The 24,306-nt window shown below is 33.9% G+C and overlaps 1 protein-coding gene across 1 annotated transcript; it reads left to right on the plus strand.

Annotated features, from left to right (window-relative positions):
* The first annotated feature begins 1,585 nt into the window (after nucleotides 1–1,585).
* Nucleotides 1,586–19,621, plus strand: gcdha (glutaryl-CoA dehydrogenase a). Its single transcript, XM_056459487.1, has 12 exons — nucleotides 1,586–1,678; nucleotides 2,235–2,355; nucleotides 5,224–5,259; nucleotides 5,353–5,493; nucleotides 8,373–8,435; nucleotides 8,580–8,750; nucleotides 9,678–9,807; nucleotides 12,315–12,531; nucleotides 14,635–14,738; nucleotides 15,411–15,536; nucleotides 16,968–17,128; nucleotides 19,021–19,621. The coding sequence occupies exons 2-12, from the start codon at nucleotides 2,253–2,255 to the stop codon at nucleotides 19,092–19,094; spliced, it is 1,326 nt and encodes a 441-aa protein (XP_056315462.1). The 5' UTR covers nucleotides 1,586–1,678; nucleotides 2,235–2,252; the 3' UTR covers nucleotides 19,095–19,621.
* Nucleotides 19,622–24,306: the final 4,685 nt, after the last annotated feature.

Raw genomic sequence — 24,306 nt, forward strand, 5'->3', positions numbered from 1 at the left:
TTATTATTATAGGGCATCACGGTGGTGTAGTGGGTAGCACTATCGCCTCACAGCAAGAAGGTCGCTGGTTGGAGCCTCAGCTATGTTAGATGGAGCTTATCTAACAAAATAACTTACGATAACGGTCCCAAAACTAGTACATACAAATGTATATGTTATAGAAAAATATTAAATACAAATTTAAAAAGAGGAGAAATCAAGAGAAGCAAAAAAAATAAAAAAAATTGTTTAAATTTTGTAGGTTGTAATTTATTTTTGCAATATTTTGCTTGAATTTAATTGTATTATCTTTCAATTTCTAAACATGTTTGGTGGCTAAAATAATATTTTAATAAATATATCAGTTTAAAAAATCTGTTTTGTTTAAATGCACCAAAATACACTGCTTATATTCACTGAGAAATGGATCAAAATATTCGTTTTCAAAATGGGGTCTACTCATTTATGCTGAGCACTGTAATTTATCAATAATAGTAAACATTACCTCTGATTAACGTGCGGATTATTTAAAAAAAAAGTAATAACAATACAGTATTTCAAAAGTAATTGTTTTGCACACACTGACAAATACAGACAAACATGGGCATTTGTCTTAAATTTATTTATTTTTTATCATAATTTTCTCTCTATTTTTGGTCTCTGGTGGATTTATCATTATTATGTCAAAGACAACTAATCCTTATAATCTGTAAAAACTGTTTCTACAATTCAGAAAAAGCAGTTGTCTTTCAAAGTGACTGTTCGCACACAACAAAAAATGCATGGACTGCTGTGTTAAGCAAGAGAGATTGTATTTGTCTCTCATTTGTTTAATTCATACTGAAATGCACTAGGCTTATACAAAATAACTGATTAATAAGTAGTTTTTAAAGTTAACTAGCTAATAGATTTTTTTTTGTTTAATTATTTTTTGCTATTAAATTAGTACAATTAACAATAACAATAAATATAGTAGCTCAAACAAAAACATGTATTTAAATACATAAAATAAAATGTTTTGCTTTAATGCAAAATTGGAAAAAGGCTAAATGAGAATAATATAATATAAATAATATAATAATAATATTGTATTAACTTCTTAATATTTGCATTAGTTCTGCTGGTTTGTTGAATATATATTAGCCACCATATGACAGACATTTATAATCATGCACATTACAAGACTTGAATATTAATTCATAACAAAAATAATACCGAGTACAGCAATCCAGGAGTCATTTTGCTTGAACAAGAGTAATGCACTTTAAAAATTCCTCTCCTCGCACACGCCTCTTCCCATCATCCAATCAGAGGACACGGTTTCAGTAAACGCCTTCGAGGTTTCACAGGGTTTCAGATGTAATGTTCAGCCATTTTGAATGTGACATAATCAATAAAAATATTTAAAATATATATTTAAAATAACAGAAATTGCTATTTTTAGTTTAAGGTAATTATGTTTGAGTGTATCAGTTATGTATGTGATTGTGTAGAAAAAAATCTTCAAGGTTTATTTAAAAAAAAGTTCATACATTATGTACTGTGTAGGGCAAGATCCGAGTCATAGGCTTTATTGAAAAACGCCACACAAAAGATGGACGACTCTTTCTTCCAATTTGCGACACATTCACGCAGCTCTGCTCTGAACATAAATAGTATTACAGTAGAAAGAGAAATCATCTGATCGAAGCCGGCGAAGGTAATACTTTCTCATTATTATATCCCTGTTTGACTGCAGGAAATGAAATAAATATTTGCTATTATACATGTTTTCAAACATACACGTACATAGACATTTACATCTATAGTTTAGTCTAATATTACGTGTGTAATTGTTCTTGTGTAACCATGCGTGGACAATTATGCAATACATAACTTACTGTATATACACAAAACGAGGAAACAGTAATGACACTAACAATAACACCTCTCGGGTTTTGTCTGAAATGACTTCAGAAGTTACATTTGTTAAGAATGCCTGTACAATTACATTTTACAATATTTAATAATAAGTAATAACAATCTAGTAACATTGTAATAAAGTTGTCACCTTTTTACGTAACTTACAACACGTCAATAATATAGCACAGGAAATATTCAAAATATTTATACTAATATTATATTATATTATATTATATTATTATAATATATATTTATACTTATAATAAATAAACTGGTTGTGAATTAAACTTGTAACACCCGGTTTTAATGTTTTCGTGACTGTATTAGTATTGATCATAGCTACATCTTTTCAGATTTGAACATCACCAACCATGGCATTAAGAACAGCTTTGTCTCGTCTGCTGGTGAACTCACAGAGATGTCCTCTGATGTGTGTGTCGAGGGCCCAGGGCACTTCAGCACCTGCTGCATATGGTGAGAGCACTGCTTCAGCGTAATTCAATTCAATTCAATTCAATTCAGTTCAATTCAATTGTATTTAAGCTTATTTGTAAAGCGCTCTTCACAATTATGATTGTATCTCAGGTCAGCTTTACAAAAAGTGTACATTATAGCATTACAATCAAATTTGAAAACGTTAAGGTTATTAGTTACCATAACTTTATTAGTTACTAATTACATTACCTATTTAGATAGTAACTAATAGCTTTTAACAGTTAAAGTTATTATATTTAAGCAGTTAACCTGCAGCTATATAGTATATAAGTGATGTCTATAGGTACATGTGAAATGCATTTGTGTATTAAGTGAGTTAAAAAGTAATAAATAAGTAAAAAAATAATAGACTTGTGAGAAAATAGCAAACTATTATGACGTATTATTTCAAAATAATGTGTAAATGCATTCATTGTTTGCTCATCAGATCATTAAAAAACTTTATTTTCTCTTGTTTACCTAATTTACATTTATTTATGCATTAAAATGGATCAAATTACATTAAGTGGAGAATTTATGTCTGCACGTTAAACAAATAATTTACTCCAAAATTTTAATTTGCAATGATAGACTTGTGGTGAAAATAGAAAACTATTATGACGTTTTATATCAGTTCCAAAAATGTGCAAATGCATTCATTGTTTGGTCATCAGATGAAAAAAAAACTCTGCAAACTTAATTTATGCTTCTAACCTATGTTAAAATTTGAGGAAATTGAAATGAAGAATTTTTTGTATTCACGTTAATCAAATTATTTACTCAAAAATTTTAATTTGGTGATACATTTTCTTCAGTAGATCATTGAAATAGCATTACACTCCCAGAAAAAAATGGTACAATGTTCTACCAAAGAAGGTACAAACCCTTGTCACTGGGGCAGAACTGAATTGTACCTCAAGACAAATAAAGAAATTTGTACCATTGCAGTTTGTACCTTTAAGGACATGAGTTGTACCATGGGAAACCAAAATGGACCCTTGGTTTTTAAAACCTGCAGATACAATATTGTACCTTCATCAAAGGTGCAAATCTGATCCATGAAGGTACCACTACAGTGTCAAGACACTTTGTACCTTAACAGTGTCAAATGTGTTCCTTCAAGAACTATTTAAAGGCATTTTACTATATCCAAAATGGGTCAATTTATTTTCAGTAAATATAAAACATCAAATACATTTTTAAACAATGTTTTTTTTTTAAGTTTATTTTTGTGTAAATGCACCTTTTCCATTTACAATAAAAAAAATAAATCAATGTAAATCAAAAGATCTATTTTTTGCTAAACATTCACAACACTTTTCACAAAAAAGTTACAGAAATACATTCTCCCATGTACAATATAAAACACTTTTTTCTCCAATTTTCACACAATACCTTTGTAATCACTGAAAGTTCATTTAATGTACTTAATATTAAAATAGAAATAGAATTATGCTAAAGTATTGTCTCGAGATATGCACAATGTTTGATTATTTTTACAATACTAAAATGTCTGCATGAACACTTTGCATATGCAGGACTTTTGCCAGCTCACGTGCGTAGTGGAAAGCAAATGCCAAATGGTGCAGATATCAATAATGAAAATGTATTTATCAGAAAATGCTTACCAAATGTTTATTAAAATGCCTTAAATATTTAGTTTACAATACCTATAGTTTTGTTTTACCAGTTGTTTTGTATTATATAACTTAATAATTAATGTTTATGAGTAGAAAAATGGATACCTGTTTCTCCTGATTATACACCTGAGGTCTTATTGCAAAACAATTCACACTGCAAAAGAAACTGAACATTATTTATAATATTGTATTTTAACCACAGCATCAGAAAACGGTTTCCTTATGAGTCAGGTTTGAGCTTCTTGTCATAATAATCATGAGAATGTATTTTTACTGTTTTATGTAGGACTGCAGCATCCAGCATAAGCACAATCCATTTTAATGAACAATACAACATACACATCCTCATTTTTGGTTGGAAAAATACAACTTCAAGCTCATGTGTCAGTTTGCATGTATGCATATTTTCATCCCCAGATGAATAATTTCCCTTCATAAGACCTCATTATTATTATTATTATTAGGAGTATTGCTTTTGGTTTGTCTGTTTGATTTTTCTTTACTCTTGTTGACTTGACTTGACTTTTATGAATCACCAAAGATGCCAGTTACATGTTTTATTAAAAAAAAAAAATAATAATTAAATCAGGGTTCGTACGGTCCTGGAAAACGGAAAAAAGTCATGAAATTTGTTTAACAAATATCTATATAAATTTTATCCTTGGCTAATCACATACTTTCCCATTATTAGTGCTATGTTAGCAATATAAAAGCATTAAATGAGTTTTACATAGATATATAAAAATACATTTCAACTAAATAGATTGTTGCATGTTTTATGATATGTTGTAATAAAGTAAAACGTGCATTGTTTTTCTTATTATTTATTTACCACATATATGTAGACATTGAAAGTCTTGGAAAAGTCATGGAATTTTTGTAGTAAAAATAGGTATGAACCCTGTAAATGTAAAAAGGCCTATGAAGGATCCCTTTAAAGGGATAGTTCACCCAAAACTGAACTTTCTATGAGTTTATTTCCTCTGTTAAACACAAAGGAAGAGATTTTGAAGAACGTTTAAAAAAAAGCACCACCCATTGACTTTCATTCTTACTATAGATGTCAATGGCTGCTTTTTTCCAACATTCTTCAGAAAATCTTTTGTGTTCAACAGAAGAAAGAAATTCATAAAAGCATAGATCAACTTGAGGAAACTTTCATATTTGGGTGAACTATCTCTTTTATTGATTGTGCAAATAACCATATCCTACACTCTTTTATTTTCAGACACAGAGGAGCGAGTCAAAAAAACATCAAAACCACGTAAATATTCATTATTCAATATTACTGTTATTCTTGAGTTTGACTTCATGTTGTGTATTTGAGCTGAAAATAAAAACGCATTGTCATTTCTAGCTAAAGTAACCTTTGACTGGCGTGACGCGTTGGATTTGGAAGGGCAGCTCACAGAGGAGGAGATCATGATCAGAGACAGTTTCCGCACATACTGTCAAGAGAAGCTCATGCCACGCATCATCATGGCCAACAGGAATGAACGTAAGTAAAAGAGCTGCTCACAATCTGAGGTTGGGCTGCACAATATATCCTTTCAGCGTCGATATCTTAATGTGCGTAAAATGCTGAGACTGGATTAGGGTGCACTCACACTAGGCTATCCGAACCGTGCCCATGCATGTTTGACCCCGATTTCCCGATTCGTTTGACAAGTGTGAGTGCTCCGAATTAGGTCCAGGCGCAGTTCAGTGGGCCGGCCCTGGCCTGTTTGGAAGAGGTGTGTGCCAGAGAACAGTTTGGCTGGGCTTTGACGCGGTACGCTTGTAGTGTGAGGGCAAATGAATCTTCAGCGTGAATCTGAAGACCCAACGTCACTTTTAAGGGACTGTTTCATATAGATTTACTAATTATTCTCACTTTTTAATGAACGCGAACTGTCATAGTTTATTAAAGATAAAAACCCTTATAGTTAATCAGACTCTCAGTTTGTGTAGTCACTGTAGAGTTTAACCATAATAGAGTGAAGGTTTATCATCAGTATTTTTTTACAGTTTTATTTTCAGGAGTTTAAAGCATTAAGACACAAAAAATAGTACAGTTTGTAACTTTTAATTTAAATAATATTTTTTGAGTGATATATACAATAAAGATTGTGTAATTTTACATTAGATTTTTTTGGTCAAATTTAAGCAACACAGGCTCATTGTGAAAACGTAGCCCTGCGGACATTTCTGGAGACAGCGAATTACGTAGGCGGAGGTAGGTATGGCTGCATTTAATTTTTTTAAACGAACGATACGGGGCGGTGTGACGCCGTTCCTTTTCGCGCTTACCAGCTGACCGCTTACCTTCGTATGGACGGCATTCCGGCTGCAACCAGTTTGTCCCGTTAGCTCGCCACGTACGTCGGCGGATTTGAGAGGAGTTGACCACAAAGACCATTTTCACATTTCTGGGTTTTTCAGTAGCGGAAGTCTTCATAGTTGGGAAAACTTAGAGCGCAGTGAATGGGGGAATACAACAGATAATTAGTTTTTACAATTTTATTTGCTCAAATAATAAAAGAAAAACTCCACGATGATGTTATAAAGACGTTTAGAAATAGGAAAAAAATTGTGTGAGACTGATGATGACGGCAGCCAGAGGAGAGAATAATGTCAAATTTACTGTCAAGTCTCAGACGCTGCATTAGAAACGCCTCGCATAAGCGGTAATTCGTTTTTTGTCATTTGAAGCAAAGATGATATATTACATACATAAATACATATAAATGTTAATACATTTTATAAAAAAATCTAAACATTAAAAACTTTAAAGGATTGAAGATACTGATGACCATTAAACTGGTCATAACAGGCTTGTGAAAGGGGTCCATTACACAAAAAAAATCTCAATGTCAGATCATCAGATCAAAGTCTCTATCTAAACACGGGTCAGTAAGTATCTAAACACGGGTCAGATATGTCAGCTAGGGCTGCACGATACTGGGAAAATATCCGATATTGTTGTTAATTATGGTGATAACGATATTTATTATGATATAACATTTACCTAGAAAAATGCAATTTTTAATAGCTGTTTTCAAATCATTAATGTATGCAATGATGTAAAATAAACAAGTGAAATATTTCCCATATCTAATTAATTGTAATTCAGACTAAAAAACAGTGTTGAGGTACAAACATTTAGTCTTTAAAACACTATGAGTGAAAACCTCAGAAGATATTCTAGCTCTGATTGGCTGTTAATTTGCCTCTTGTCTCAATTACCGCCATTAATATTTGTTTTTAACTCTGGGTTCACCTTTGGGCTGCTTCAGCCAATAGCAGAACAGAAACTGCTGGGAAGGCGGAGATAAAGATATTAAGGCCCCATCTGATTTAGATATTTAGAGAAACAACCAATGCATAAGATAAATGTCATTTATCACGCATGTCTGTGATACATATACAGTTGAAGTCAGAATTATAATTTTTTTTCTTTTTTAAATATTTCCCAAATGATGTTTAACAGAGCAAGGACATTTTAACAGTATGTCTGATAATATTTTTTCATCTGGAGAAAGTCTTATTTGTTTTACTTTGGCTAGAATAAAAGCAGTTTTTAATATTTTAAAACCCATTTTAAGGTCATAATTATTAGCCCCTTTAAGCTATATTTTTTTCGACTGTCTACAGAACAAACCATCGTTATACAATAACTTACCTAATTACCATATCCCGCCTAGTTAACCTAATTAACCTAGTTAAGCCTTTAAATGCCACTTTAAGCTGTATAGAAGTGTCTTGATAAATATCTAGTCAAATATTATTTACTGTCATCATGGCAAAGATAAAATAAATCAGTTATTAGAAATGAGTTATTAAAACTATTATGTTTAGAAATGTGTTGAAAAAAATCTCTCCATTAAACAGAAATTGGCAAAAAAGTAAACAGGGGGGCTAATAATTCAGGGGGCTAATAATTCTGACTTCAACTGTATATGTACTATTAGCAATAATGATAATTTTGCAATATATTGTGCAGCCCTAATGTCAACAGCATAAAGTTATGCAAAACCTAGTTTGTAACTTAATCTTCCATGTTCACTGTATCAAAGTGAAATAAGTAAACGTGTAGGACGGGACCTGATTTTGCTGCTTATCCTTTGATCGGTTTATTGAATGGTTTGCTATTGGTGGATGTCTTGTGAGTGACAGGTTGATGCCACCTTTACTCCAGTGAACATTTCATTAGAGAAAGACATTTGTGATGAAGGATGGGAAGTTATTTTGATTAAAAATAACAAAAAACTGATGTGCATAGATATCTATTTTGTAATAAATGTGCAATATTCCACAAAAAAAAGTACATTTTGATTTATCAACAGGAACATGAGATCCTAAACCCTGATATTAAAATATGTGGCTCTAAATTTTCAGATTTCCATCGGGAGATTTTAAATGAGATGGGAGAGCTTGGTGTCCTTGGGCCTACAATTCAAGGTAAAACCACATTAAAATATCAGTCAGTTGAAGCTCTGCAAAGCTCTTCAGTCTCAGATTTGCAGTCTTGAAAGTGAAAACTCAAAGCACAGTTTCAGGTAACTGTTTCTCTAATGCTCATGCTTTCATGTTTTTGTGTTGAAGGATATGGCTGTGCAGGCACTAGTTATGTGGCGTACGGTCTGATCGCCAGGGAGGTGGAGAGAGTGGACAGCGGGTACAGATCAGTTATGAGTGTCCAGTCCTCACTGGTCATGCACCCCATCAACGCCTATGGCACAGAAGAGCAGAAGCAGAAGTATCTGCCCAAACTGGGTTAGTCAACTACCTGAACTACCTGAGTTCCAAGGGTCATGAATAAAACATGTTATGTTAGTAATTAAAAAATAATTTGAAAACTAGTATATAAAGGGTCCCACTGGGTGGTTACTGAATTTTATTATTAAATTCCAAAGATCTGATTTTCAAAATTTCTCTACATTGATTGCTGTATGTACTTTTAAAGGTATAGTTCACCTAAAAAATTAAATTTACTCACCCTCAAGCCATCTTTGGTTTATAGTAGGGTTGTCAAAAGTATTGAGTTTGGTACCAATCAGGATGTTTTTTTAAATTTCAGCGCTAACAAGTGAGCGATGTTGAGCTCATTCTTAAACACTGTTTATTGGTCATTGTGTTCACGTGCTCAACAGAAATGACTGATTGAGCGTAAGGGTCATCAGTTCACCATTCTTCACCGCTGTTTACCAAGTGCAAATACAGATACAGGGACACTGGAGCATTTCAAAGTCATGTCGATCAGCTGGTCTGTTTATAAGCTGACATATAAGCGATTTGCTGATGGATCATCTGATCTACGCAGCTTTTAAACACTTTAGTGTCCCTGTATCTGTGTTTGCACTTGGTGAACAGCAGTGAGAAGTGGTGAACTGATGACCTTCACAGCCATTCAACAGTCATTTCTGTTGAGCAGGTGAACACAATGGCCAATCAGCTCAAAATATTTAGCGCCCAACAAATTAGCGGGAAATGGACGTTTTTTACATTTCGATTGGTATCAAACTCAAATTTTTTGGCAACCCTACTTTACATGACTTTCTTCTTTCAGACGAACATAGTCTGACTAGTTTTATATTTCATCCTTTATTTTTTATTTAAAAAAATAAAATTATGATTTTTTTTTTCCTATTTCTGTTTTGAGTTTTCTTGTTTTTAATTGTGTGTCTGTCATTTTTTTCCCAGCTCGTGGAGAGATTCTGGGCTGTTTTGGTCTAACAGAACCAAACCATGGAAGTGACCCTGCTGGAATGGAGACTAAAGCCATATACAACCCCTCCAGCAGGACTTACAGCATCAGTGGGACAAAAACATGGTAACCATGATGATAACATGGTGTTCAGTTAGCATTGTCTGGCTTAGTAAATAGGCCTTGGATTTTGTCATTAGTCTATATAATGTCTTTACTTTAAATGATATTATAATTATATATATTTTAATTATATATATTTTTTTTTATTTGTGATATAAGTATTATTTTAATATTTATTTTTTACCTTTATCAGTTTTAATTATATATATATATATATATATATATATATATATATATATATATATATATATATATATATATATATATATATATATATATATTTTTTTTTTTTAATTAATTAATTAATTTATTTTTTTTATTTTAAAAAATTCCTTTTTGTAGTTTCGTGCATAAATTAAAATAATTTTTTAAACACGTATTATATATTTTATATATTATATATAAAATAATTATTAAAAAAGGAGTGTTATTTTTATTTATATATTTACAATTAATATAGTGCTTAAATTCAAAATTAGGACCTCACAATTATAAATGTCTTGAAAATATATTAAATAATAATTAATAATAATAATAATTAATAATAATAATAATAATAATAAAAAGAAATATTGATAGGCAATAAAATAGATGTGATAGGAAGGGTATAATGACACACTCTTTAAGTGCATCATTGATTTTGTGATTAGATGGGATTGAGCGCTCAGCACTGTGAAGTTGCACAACATATCATGAAGGTCAGTTCAGACAGTGTCTGATGATGTAAGAGAAATCATCTGAGAGCCGTGCACCAGATTTAGATTTGGTAACTTCACCCTCTACAGGGTGTTTGTCCCTTGCTGCTTTAGGAGGACCCTGAAATCTCCTGAGTCCTGACTATCTGTTTGCTTGAATGTATACAATACAATTCTGGCTTAAAGTTAGAGATGTTTCTCTGTAAACAAATTCCGCAATGCCTGTCCCGCTCTTCTGTTTTACTGCTCTGGAAATGAACGTGAATGGATTGGTTAATATCAGCTGTCAATCATTCAGTCAATGCTTTCTGCCTTCAGTTGACAAGGAGCAACAGCCGCGAAAATGTAAAGCTCTGAAGATGAGAAAATGAAAAGCGCACTGACAGATTTTGTCAAGCAGTGACAGCAGTGGGCCGGTGGGCGCATGCTGATTTCTTTTGTTTGTTAGTTTTGAATAGTGTTGATTTCAAATGCAATAAATCTGTTTATATAAAACTTGTAGTAACGGTGCACATAATTCTTGGTAGGAGTAATTTTGGCTGGTGCGACTACATTTTTAAAGTTTGGAGCATCAGTGCTACCAAGTAAAAAGGGTCATTTCGAGCCCTGTAATGGACAATTTAGTTTATTCAATTCACCACAGTCTTTGGACTGTGGGGGAAACCGGAGCACCCACAAACACGTGGAGAACATGCAAACTCCACATAGAAATGCCAAGTGATCCAGCCGGGACTCAATTCAGCGATCTTCTTGCTGTGAGGCAACAGTGCTAACCACTGAGCCACCGCGCTGCCCTAATAACAAAAATGCCACTAATTAATTTCTGTAATAGAGTACTATATTATATATATATATATATATATATATATATATATATATATATATATATATATATATATATATATATATATATATATATATATACACATATATATACATATATATACACATATATATACATATATATATATATATATATATATATATATATATATATATATATATATATATATATATATATATATATATATATATATAAAAAATATATTATGTAATTTATATATAATTAAAATAAACTGAAAAGATAACAAAAACAACAAGTGAAAGAAGTCATTTAAGTCTAAAATAATAAGTAATAATAAGTCTAATTGAAACGGTTTTCTGGGCGGCGCAGTAGGTAGTGCTGTCACCTCACAGCAAGAAGGTCGCTGGTTCGAGCCTCGGCTGGGCCAGTTGGCATTTGTGTGTGGAGTTTGCATGTTCTCTCAGTGTTCGCGTGGGTTTCCTCCAGGTGCTCCGGTTTCCCCCACAAGTCCAAAGACATGCGCTATAGGAGAATTGGGTAAGCTAAATTGGCCGTAGTGTATGAGTGTGAATAAGTGTGTATGGGTGTTTCCCAGGGATAGGTTGCAGCTGGAAGGGCATCCGCTGCGTAAAGCATATACTGGATAAGTTGGTGGTTCATTACGTTGTGGCGACCACTGATTAATAAAGGGACTAAGCCGAAAAGAAAATGAATGAATGAATGAATGAAACTGTTTTCTGGAATGCACAAATTGTGTAAATATTAATTACGGATAAACCTAAATAAATAAACAGATAATTTTTTTTAAATAAATAAACCGAATGCCATTGTATATGAGAAAATAAATATTTTGGTTAATATCCAATCCAAATCGAAGGTTTAACATACAAATAGGTTGTCCTATAAATACCTTTCTATGACTCACTATAGTTTTAGAGAAATAATAAGGTACTAAACTACATTAAAATGCGATTTATTTCCCTCATACCAACTCTCTTTTGTTTGAACAGGATCACCAACTCTCCACATGCTGATATCTGTGTGGTGTGGGCAAAATGTGAGGATGGCAAAGTGAGAGGGTTTGTCCTGGAGAGAGGGATGAAGGGGTTGAGCACGCCGAAAATAGAAGGCAAATTCTCCCTCAGAGCTTCAGCCACTGGGATGATTGTGATGGATGAGGTGGAGGTGCCAGAGGAAAACCTGCTGCCCTATGTTTCTGGCCTAGCTGTAAGTGTGTTTGTTATTAAGACTAAAGGCCTGTTCAAGGATGATTTTCACTTTCGCTTATTGACGATGTTTAACGCCTCATGACTAAACAAAGAGCGGCAATGAGAGCGTGCACATCAACGCAAAAACAGCAGGTTTATAAGCATCATTTTAAGGGGGTCTATTATGCAAAAATGCCTTTTATAAAGGGTTTAAACACAGTTGTTTGGCAATAGTTCGTGAATATAACCAGCTTTTAATGATAAAAATGTATTAATTGTATTTTTTATAATCACACTTAATAAAAACAGTCAGCAGAAACACTTTGATTGATTCTCCCTTTGAATGTGTCATCAGAGGGGGAAAGCCCCACCCATTAGTGTCAATCTCTCCCTCGTTAGCATTGGATGTTAGTCTTGGTTTTGAATCTGCCACTGTGCTGACACATAGGCATTTGTAGCTCCGCCTTCTTTTGAAAAGTGGGCTGAGAGCACAATCTCATTTGAATTTAAAGCGACAGTGGCACAGTTAGAATCGAAGCCTAAAAGTGGCAGTTTCAAAGAGTTAACATAAATAAAACATTATCTGTGGGTTATGTTGAGCTGAAACTTCACATACACTCACTAGGGACATCAGAGGCTTATTTTACATCTTATAAAAAGGGTTCATAATAGTTCCTCTTCAAAAAAAATGCCTTATGCTCATTTTTTTTTTTGATTCATTAAAAGCTGCATGACTATTTAACAACAGAGAGTGATTTTACACTTTTACTCTGCTTATCGCCAGTGATTTGGACATAATTGCTGAAAAACATCTTGTGAGCAAGCGTGAGCAAAAATGGAGCCTTAAGACATTAATCACTAGTACTCTTTGTTCCTGAATGCTAAACCCCTTATCAGTGTCTTGTCATTGGAAGCCTAGGCTTAAGCTAACTAAAACCCATGTGTTGCCAACCCCAAATTTTTTATTATTTGGGATTTTTTGAAAAACCGTTTGCGGTTTGGTGCAAAAAGATTCTTTGCACAAAAAAAGCCCTGCACTTTACATTTAGGTTTGTGATGGTGGCAAAATGTTCTAAGTGGGAGGGGCCACTTTAATAAAGTAAACATAACCCTTGAAGCGAATGGGTTTAGCCACATGGTGGTGCTATGAAAAATAAGTCATAGCAGATATTATGTGATTGAATGATTGAAGTTTGGCATGCAGTAGCTGGTTTTCCATCCTAATGTGAGGCAAATCTTTTCAAAGGTCGTAAATAAAAGAAAAAAAATCCCAAATTTGATTTAGGAGTCCAATTTTGCACCCATTAGACTAGGTTAAAAGCGCCCCATTAGAATGAAACGATGCGCATGTTTGGTCCTAGAGATTTAGATGTTGATATTAATTACTGAGTTATTAAACCCCCTTTGAATCATTTTATTCTTTTTTAAATATTTCCCAAATGATGTTTAACAGAGCAAGGAAATTTTCACTGTATGTCTGATAATATTTTTCTTCTGGAGAAAGGCTTATTTCCTTTATTTCGGTTAAAATAAAAGCAGTTTTAATAAAAAAAAAACAACAAAAAAAAAAAACATTTTAAGGTCAAAATTATTAGCCCCTTTAAGCAATATACTGTATTTTAAACCATCATTATACTATAACTTGCCTTTATACCCTATCCTGCCTAGTTAACCTAATTGAGCCTTTAAAAGTCACTTTAAGCTGTATAGAAGTGTCTTGAAAAATATCTAGTAAAATATTATTTACGGTCATCATGGCAAAGATAAAATAAATCAGTTCTTAGAAATGAGTTATTAAAACTATTATGTTTAGAAATGTGCTGAAAAAAAAATCTCCCCGTTAAACAGAAATTGGGGAAAAAATAAACAGGGGGGCTAATAATTCAGGAGGTTTAATAATTCTAATTCCAACTGTATATATTAATTTAAATTAAATATTAATATCTTATCAAAATATAGAGGTGTTCATTCTCAAAAACATTGTCAAATAAACCAAATTCGTTAAACATTTTTCAAAAATCTACTTTAGCAAACTAGTTCTAGGTTTTTTGCTCATCCTCAAACAAACAACCCCTTTCATTGCTGCTTTCCACTTTGTGATTAATTCTATTGATTTCTGTAGGGGCCCTTTGGCTGCCTGAATAATGCCCGCTTTGGCATTGCGTGGGGTGCTCTGGGTGCTGCTGAATTTTGTTTCCATGCTGCCCGCCAGTACACCATGGACAGGTGAGCAGAATCATCTTATCAGTGTAATATTTATAGTCAATACATCTGAAATATTCTAAGTGTATTCGTAAATAGTGTAATTGTATTTCCACATGTATGATTTGTCAAATTCATTCATTCATTTTCTTTTCGGCTTAGTCCCTTTATAATTCCGGCGTCACCACAGTGGAATGAACCGCCAACTTATCCAGCATATGTTTTTACGCAGCGGATGCCCTATAAACATCCAAACACACTTACTCATAGTCATACATTACGGACAATTTAGCATACCCAATTCACCTATACCACATGTTTTTGGACTTGGAGGGGAAACCAGAGCACCTGGAGGAAACCCAAGCGAACACGGGGAGAACATGCAAACTCCACACAAAAATGCCAACTGACCCAGCCGTGGCTCGAACCAGCGACCTTCTTGCTGTGAGACGATTGTGCTACCCACTGTGCCACCGTGCTTGTCAAATTATAAGGCAGAATCAAAACGATTTGTGCACATGACCTAGAAATCATTAATCAAGTAACATCTCTTATTATTATGTTATGCTGAAAACAGTTGTGCTGCTTAATTTTTATAAGGATTATTTGTTGAACAGGATATATGTTTTTAAATAGAACTGCTGTATAACATTCTCCTTTTTTTTTATTTCATTTGTGAATGATTTTACCATATAGAATCCAGTTTGGCGTCCCTCTCGCCAGAAACCAACTCATCCAGAAGAAGATGGCAGACATGCTGACAGAAATTACAATCGGCTTGCAGTCCTGTTTACAGCTGGGCAGACTCATTGACCAAAAAAAGTGAGTCCTCCATCTTACTTACTGTTAAAGTTAGAATTATTAGCCCTCCTGAATTATTAGCCCCCCTTTATATTTTCCCCCAATTTCTGTTTAGCAGAAATCAACACATTTCTAAACATAATAGTTTTAATAACTCATTTCTAATAACTGATTTCTTTTATCTTTGCCATGATGACAGTAAATAATATTTGACTAGATACTAGTATTCAGCTTATAGTGCAATTTAAAAGCTTAACTAGGTTAATTAGGCAAGTTAGGGTAATTAGGCAAGTCATTAGCCCCTTTCACACATACAGGAAAGGTGTATATGTGTGAACAGACCCTTTGTAAAAATGCAGATAAATTCGTTCCGGCAATTTTCCAGAAAGAGAAGTTGTAACATTACTGGTAATTTGCCGGAATGCTGCGCTGTGTGAACGCAAAGAGAAAATATCAACAAAATTGCCAGAAATAGCACATTCACGCTTAGAACGTGCTAACGTGAGATGTCTACTCCAGCCAACCAGAACATTCAGACGCATTCACATCCATGCGGTTTATGAAAATAAAAGCCTTTGAGTATTTTTCCAGACACATTTAGCTGCTAGATGTTAGTCAGATAAAGTTTCTATGTTCCTTCTTAATGCCATCTGTGGAAAAAAGTATCCATAAAATGCTTATGATAAACCGCTTCAAGCTCTGCTTCAGTTGCTTGACGCTTGTGCACGTGAAGGAGCCGGTGAGCGCCAGCACACACACATATTATGTACATTTGGACATGTGAACGTGTTCCTCCATATGTTTTGATCCAAGTCGTTCACAATACTTATCCATCCACAGAGTTTTTAATGTAGTCAAATGTTTACAAATACAAGCGCAGCAATTTATAGGTCATTTCTGGTTAATGATGTCAGAATTTACCGGTATTTTTGAATGGATGTGTGAATGATTTTTTTCTAAAAAACCTCTGTAATGTCCGTGCCTGTGTGAACAGTGCTTTTTTGAAGTCAAGTCCTTTTCCCGGATATTTACTGGTATCACTGTGTGAAAGGGGCCATTGTATAATGATGGTTTGTTCAGTAGACTATCAAAAAATAATACCGGCTAATAATATTGACCTTAAAATGTTTTGAAAAAAAATTAAAAACTGCTTTAATTCAAGCTGAAATAAAACAAATATTATAACAAAAATATTATAGGAAATACTGTGAACATTTCCTTGCTCTTTTAAACATTACCTTGGAAATATTTGAAAAAGAAAAAAATTCCAGGAGGGCTAATAATTTTGACCTCAACTGTATATTAACAGGTTTAATGCATAATAGCTCATTTACAAAAGAGTTGAGAGCTCACAGAAATCACAGTCCAGTGCCCTAGAGCTGAATCTTGTCAGAAATAGAGCTGTTCTGTTTCCGGTAACTCACTGAACTTTCTGATGTATTTTTCTTACAGGCACACACCAGAGATGATCTCCCTGCTGAAGCGAAACTCATGCGGTAAAGCCCTGGACATCGCCAGACAGGCCAGAGACATGCTGGGAGGAAACGGCATAGCAGACGAATACCATATCATACGGCACGTCATGAACCTAGAGGCCGTCAACACATACGAAGGTACAAGGAAAAAATTTTTATTTTAAAGTGCTCCTATTATGATTTTTTTTATAGTAGTCATATAGTAGTTTGTGAATGTACAAGGTCGGCTAAATTTTAAGCGTTAGCTGGACGAACCGGTCTTGGTTGGTTTGTAACACTTTAATGGACTTTAACAGACTGCATAATGCCAGTCTGTGGTCTTCAGTGGCTGTCAAAACATCTGCTTTGACCCAGCTCTGTATTTTTTTTTTCAGCTTGTCAAAGAGATATTTTTTAGCCGCTATCCTACAAGGGCTGCAAGATACTGGAAAAATATGCCATATTGTTGTTGAGTATTGCGATAACGATATTTGCTACGATATAACCTTTTCCTAAATAAATGATATTTTTATTAGCTCTGTCCTTAAAACATTTAAGGGCATTAAAATAAAAAGGTAAAATATATTTTTTCAGATCTAACTCAGACTAAAAATCTGTGTCATGGTGCAAACATTTAGTCTTTAAAACACTATGAGTGAACAACACCTCAGCAGATATTCTGACTCTGATTGGCTGTTAATTTCCTCTTGTCTCGACTATCGCCATTAGTATTTATTTTCAGCCTTTGGGCCGCTCCAGCCAATAGCTATGGAAGCTCGTTCCCACCACTGAATAAAAAAAATACAATGTAAAAAAACCATTTAGTCAGAATTCTGAGTTATTCTGACTTTATAACTCAGAATTCTGACTTAATACCTTAGAATTCTGACTTAATAACTCGCACCTCTGACTTTATAATTCAGAATTGTGACTTTATAACTCACACTTTTGATTTTATAACTCAGAATTCTTACTTTATAATTCAGAATTCTGACTTTATAACTCACACTTCTGATTTTATAACTCAGAATTCTGACTTAATAACTCAGAATTGCAACTTTATAACTCAAATTTTTTTTATTGAATTTATTTATTTATATTTTTATTCAGTGGCGGGAACGGGCTTCCATAAATAGCAAAACAGCACCTACATATATTGCATTTACTATTATTGTGATAACGATAACTTTGCGATATACTGTGTGTGTTCTACTGCGCTGTACAGAACAGTTCAGCCTGCTTCGGCACGGGGGCAATACCCCAGTTTGTCACGGGGGCATGAATGAAATGTTCATGAGTTAAAGTGAAACTGCCGAACTGCAGTTAAAGTTAGGCATACTGCTGATTTAATTCAGAAGGGCACTTTTTTTGTCAGAAGGCTCATTGGTCAGGTATACATCCGCGCTAAAATATCAAGGTGAAAGTCATCATAGCTTGCGTAGAATAGACACAGCCCCCAACCCAAATTTGAGAGTAGATTGATGGCAATATTTTTTTAATCGCACAATAAGAGTCCCGCGTTAACGCCGATAACGGCCCACTACTAATTATAATACACATTAAAATAACTTGGATGTTTGTAAACCTGTAGAATGAGACTTCTGAAACAAAATTAGCAACCTTTAAAAAATTAATTATAGGAGCACTTCAAATGAGAGCTATACATCTGGCCAATCAGAGCAGATGAGACTCTCAAAGGAGTTTAGAGAGACCAGATACTGGAACCAAACACTGTAATTTACCTACAATACATATTTTAAAATGACCTGGATAGATTTAAACCTGTTGAACGAGACTTCCAAAACAAAATTAGCAACCTTTATAAAATACATAATAGGAGCACTTTAAATGGCAGCTATACATCTAGCCAGCAGAGGGCAGTGTAGGCTTCAATTAAATTAAAATAAAGGTGTTTTTTTTCATGCAGTGTGCTAATGCAGTGATAATTATTCAACATTCTTGCATTGACACGGGTGTACAGACTGTTAGTTTATGATAAAAGGGCTGTAAGAGGGTCAATTAATAAACAACAATTTTCTTTTTTCCCACAGGCACTCATGACATTCATGCGTTGATTTTGGGAAGAGCCATTACTGGACTCCAGTCTTTTACTGTTGGAAAATAAACCCAAAGTTCTTTCTGAAGCCCCATCATAAAGCACTTTGCATCTGTCTCTGCAATGAGGACAACTTTATGAACATCCATTTTTCCATTTCTCTGTATATGCTCAAATGTTTTGATTAGAGTGTGGGTCCAAATTGACATCTGCTCTTTCTGTGTCTACTATCTAAGGGTACTGATCTGACATCTATTAATATGTCACGTTACAAAGACGGTTGCATTATTAAGCGGTTCATGATCTTGATGTATATTAATTATTGAAATCATTCATGTGATGCATGGACAAAAATAATGTCATGAGAATGATGAAAGATAATCTATATCAGTTTTAAAATGCTGCTTTTGTTGATGTCGGATATCTTATTTGCACTTTAGAGATAACTCTGACCCACTGATCACTGTCAATGATTTAAAATTTAAGTATTAAAAATGATGAATTTAATAAAATAACACAATTTTTGTTGTATTTATTAAGTGCTGTAGGCCACAGTGATTCTATTCTTTCATTTTCAATAAAGTTGAATATGAGCATTTGTTTATGCGAATGTATGTATACGTTACTTAACATTAATGTTTTGTAATGATGTCCGTAAAAATATTTTAATAACTTTAATAATCTCTTGAGGCAGCTTTTTTTATACTTGGGAAATATTAATGTATCTTAACTAGCAGTCTGTCAATTAAGATAGACTTTCTCATTAACACTTTTTAATAATAAATCTGAATTAATCCTTTAATACCAGATAATTATAAAAGAAATGTACTGCTCAGACATTAGGCCAAAAAATGTAAGATATTCTCAATAATACTGTTTAATAGTTTATTATATATTATTATATTATTAATAGGTTATTATATACAAAAATCATTTGGGAAATATTTAAAAAAGAAAAAAATTCAAAGGGGGGCTAATATTTCTGACCAGCTGTATATATGAATGAAGTTTTTTATATATTGGAGTTAGTCTATTAAAATGAACTAAAAGCATTTAGTTAAAGGGATAGTTCACACAAAAATATACTCACCATTTACTCATCCTCAAGTGGTTGTTTTTTCAAAATATCTTTTGTGTTCAACAGAAGAAAGAAGCTGAAACGACAGAACTGTAAATGACAGAGCTCGAATTTTTTAATAAACTATGAATAAACTCACGTTTTTCATTTTATTTTATGTAGTAAAATATCACAACTTAAAGGTGCAGTAGGTGATCTGCCAGAATGCTAGCATTAGCATAATAGCCTGTAAATTTTACATCCCTCCCCTGCCGTCTAAAGCAACACCTCCTTAAGTCACCTCCAAACGCGCACCGAATAGATACAACACTAGATCATGTCATTCACTAGTTAGAAAACTCTATGGAGACACGCACTTTGTCCAGTGTAGTTGTTGACAGGCCAGCCGGTACAGGAATTATATTTCCCCAAAACTGGCTTTGGGTATTGGTTTTATGTCCGCACATTCTGACTTCCTCAATAGTATAATTTCAGAAAAGTATTGTTTGCAAATTCTAAATAGTGAAATCATATAATCAGCCAATGACTATAAAACACAACATTGTTCACAGTCAATGAAACAGTGCTAATGTTGTTTTGAAGTCACACTACAAGCTATTTCAGACTCAATATTAAAAGTAAAGTTAGAGTGGGAGTGTGTCACAGGCTACCACTTAAAAATGAACGAATGTGCGAAATCAAACTTCACCTCAGTAAAGCAGGTTAGGCGGAAGAGCGCTATTTACTGATAATTATGTGTTTTCTGGGTCTAGATTTGTAGCTTTCAAACCACTAAATTTATATTTTGGCACAAAACATGCATTCAAATGGTCAAATGTATATTTACGTTATCTATTAGTTTAATTAGTAATATTATTTAAGATACAGATCAGAGGAAACTATTTGTTAAGTATTAAAGGGCAGACCCCATCATACATCTTGTTTTGATGTTCTTCAGGGGGGATCAAGCGTTAATTAGGGGGGTCAGAACCCCCCCTGTAGTTTGCTCCCTGAAAATAAGCCTAACCAAAATGTCTAAAACTTAAAAAATAAAGATATTTATAAAAGCTGATTCATTGCTAGCAACAGTAAAAAAAATGCTGGGGTCCACACAGTTTCATCATGTTATCCGAACACAAATCTGTTGAGTTAACTTATAGGTTTTTACAAATTTAAGTGGATTGAACATAAAACAATTAAGTTGTCCAAAAAAGGCAATTGTGTTGATTGAGCTTATTTTAAATAAGTAGTTTAAACAAGCAGCAACAAGCTGTGAAGTCTAGACCTTATCTGCCAACACTCCCGTCAGTCTCCCATTTTTTAGACCCACCTCCTGTTTTGTTCTGTCTCCCGGAAAACTCCCGGAATTTAATAGACAAATGTTGGCAGGTATGGTCTAGATTCTAATCTTCTATCTAGGTTGGCCTACATGTCTGTCTGTCTCCTATGTAGAGCAGAGAGCACCTGATGTGCTCGATCTCTCAGGTTGACCTTGAATGATCCGTGCGCGCGCCTTGATGAGATTTAGCTTTAATCCATGACGCTTCAAATCCACCAATCGTCTCGCTGTCCGAAAGAAGATCAGGACCGCTAAATGGTGTGAGATCTTCAAACCTCCACCACTTACATCACAGTCAGTCTGTCCATCTAAACAGAGAGATGCACAGGAAAACATAGTCCGCGTCCTTCGAGTCCTGCATTAAACTTTTTAACTAACTGAACGTTTTAAAACGACAACATGCGTCGTTTCTCTTCGACGATTAGATGCTCAGTTAGACAAATAAACTTGGGATAAACTGCCTGGAGGACGAGTGGAATAAAGGAACCTGCGTTATCACTGAAATTACACAAGCATGAATGCGAACAGGCTGAACGCGTCCATGTCCGAGAACTCCATCTATCGTTTTGCGGTTTACGAGAACCCGCTTTATGAGGAGTACAAACCTCCGGCCAGAGACCTCATCCAGCTGCCCAGAGCCCTGCTGTACCTGCTCATGGCCGCCGTGGTGGTGGTCGCCGTCGCCTATGCCATCGTGGGACATTTAATTAAAGACCTCGCGCATGACATCTTAGGTAAATCTGCTGACAGGTTGATTAATTACGCTTGCTTGTGAAGATATTGACCATGTTGACTGGTTGTCTTGAAATAGATGACCAAAGGTGTTGGAGAAATAATGGACCAAGTAGGCTATTTTATATATCTTCTTCTGCTTCTTCATTGTCATTATTATTACTAATATTAGTTTATACAATTGATTGTTAATCTATATTGCATTAACAAACTGACAAATTACTTATTTAATAACCTATAAGCATATATTAATTAAGTTTTAGGTTAAGTTATTCAATTTGGAAATCTAGCTGAGCAAACCTTTTTAACAACGTGTTTGTTATTTGCATGCAGTTCATATGTAACAAATTATAATTATGAAAAGCGCCAGCCTCAGATTAGCGTGGAAAATGGTTACATAAAAGGATTTGATCTTACAACGCCTGTCAAAAACAGGGCAGATTTCAAATATATTGTTCATTACTATAAAAATAACTGCATTTGGGTGTATTGATTGCATCACTCTCAGAAATAATGGTACAAAATCTGTCACTGAGGTGGTACCTTTTCAAAAGGTACATTTTTGTTCCACAGGTGCTTACAGGTATATAATAATGCCTAAAAAGAACAAATGTGTACCTCACAGTACCATAAAGGTAAAAAAGTGAACATTAAAGGTACAAAGGTATACCCTAAAGGTACTATTGTCCGCCTGTATGGTATAAAATTAAAAGGTAGCACCACACACGCAAATAGATTGAGTAAAATTGGTATTGAACATGTCATGATTTTTCCTGGCTAATATATTTCTAAAGGATCTGTTGACTTGAAAAAATAAAATAATAATAATTTTTTTAAAAATCAGAAAAATGTGTTGAGCAATAACAATGAAATTATACAAGGAGAAAGTACTGATCTATTAAAATGTATTTAATACTATGTATAAAAGGATTTTATTGTGTAATGACGGCTCTAATGGGGTCAAATGCATTGGTCAGATGCCTAAATCTAGAAATCTTGACAGTTCTGTGGGTCTCTTCTATCAACTCGGATCTTTAGCTGTTATTTTCTTTTGAATTCAGGTCAGGTGATTGGCTGGGCCATTCTAGCAGCTTTATTTTCTTTTCTGAAACTAATTGAGAGTTTGTTTGGCTGTGTTTGGGAATATTATCTTGCTGAAATGTCTACCCTGGTGTCATCTTCATTATTTGGTAATAATGGACTGAAGCAGTTAATATTCATTTACACTGATGAGGGGCAGGGATGCTGAACAACAACTGGGAGATTTCAGCTGCTGTCTGGGCATTCCAAACCTTTTTACACATTCCTTTCTTCATGTGTTCAATACTTTTCCCTGCGCCATTTCAATTTATAAGACATAACTTCATTTCTAAACTAATTAGTTTAGGGGTATTTTTATGTATGGATTAGATTGTTACTGACATGTCAACAGCACCTTTAGAAATAATTTAGGAGAAAAATGGTGATGTGTAAATAATACTTAATTTTACCCGGTATATATAAACAGCTTGATATCTTCCAACACAATCTCATGGCAATTTGTACATATTTTTTGTATATAGTAACTCATTTATAAGATTTCTTACAGTTTCATTTGTACATTTAATGATTTGCTCATCTTCCAATGATGGCTGTGTTTAGGAATGGATTTTGAGGGAATAACTATTGTTAAAAATAATAAGTTTTCATACAAATTAAATTCTATGAATTAACCTTGTTTCTGCAATACGTAAAATAGTTACGTTTCCTCAGGAAATTGGACTGTATTTTTTCATGCTTATGCTTATGCTTAACTAAAAAATTCAAATGCATTATTAATGTTGTCGTGGTCACCAGTGATCCAGCCTGTGCACATCGGTGAAGAACTACAAATCTGCTACTTTTATGAACCACAAATGCCATCATGCACTTCACTCACACACCTGGTCCAGATTCCCCTTGATTGCAAACACACACTGCTGAAGCAGTTGGACAATAAAAACAGCAGTTTTGTTTCTGTTTTAGAGCATCACGAAAGCGTTTTCCTTGCCTAGCCGTGTTTTGACCCTTGCCTTGTCTTACCATTTATATTGATTCTTTGCTGCCTGTACTGACCTTTTGCCTGTTTTGACTATGATCTCGGATGACTTTTATGTTCCTGTTTGACCGTTGCC

This window comes from Danio aesculapii, chromosome 6 (assembly GCF_903798145.1).
Source record: "Danio aesculapii chromosome 6, fDanAes4.1, whole genome shotgun sequence".
In the NCBI taxonomy this organism is placed as follows: domain Eukaryota; kingdom Metazoa; phylum Chordata; class Actinopteri; order Cypriniformes; family Danionidae; genus Danio; species Danio aesculapii.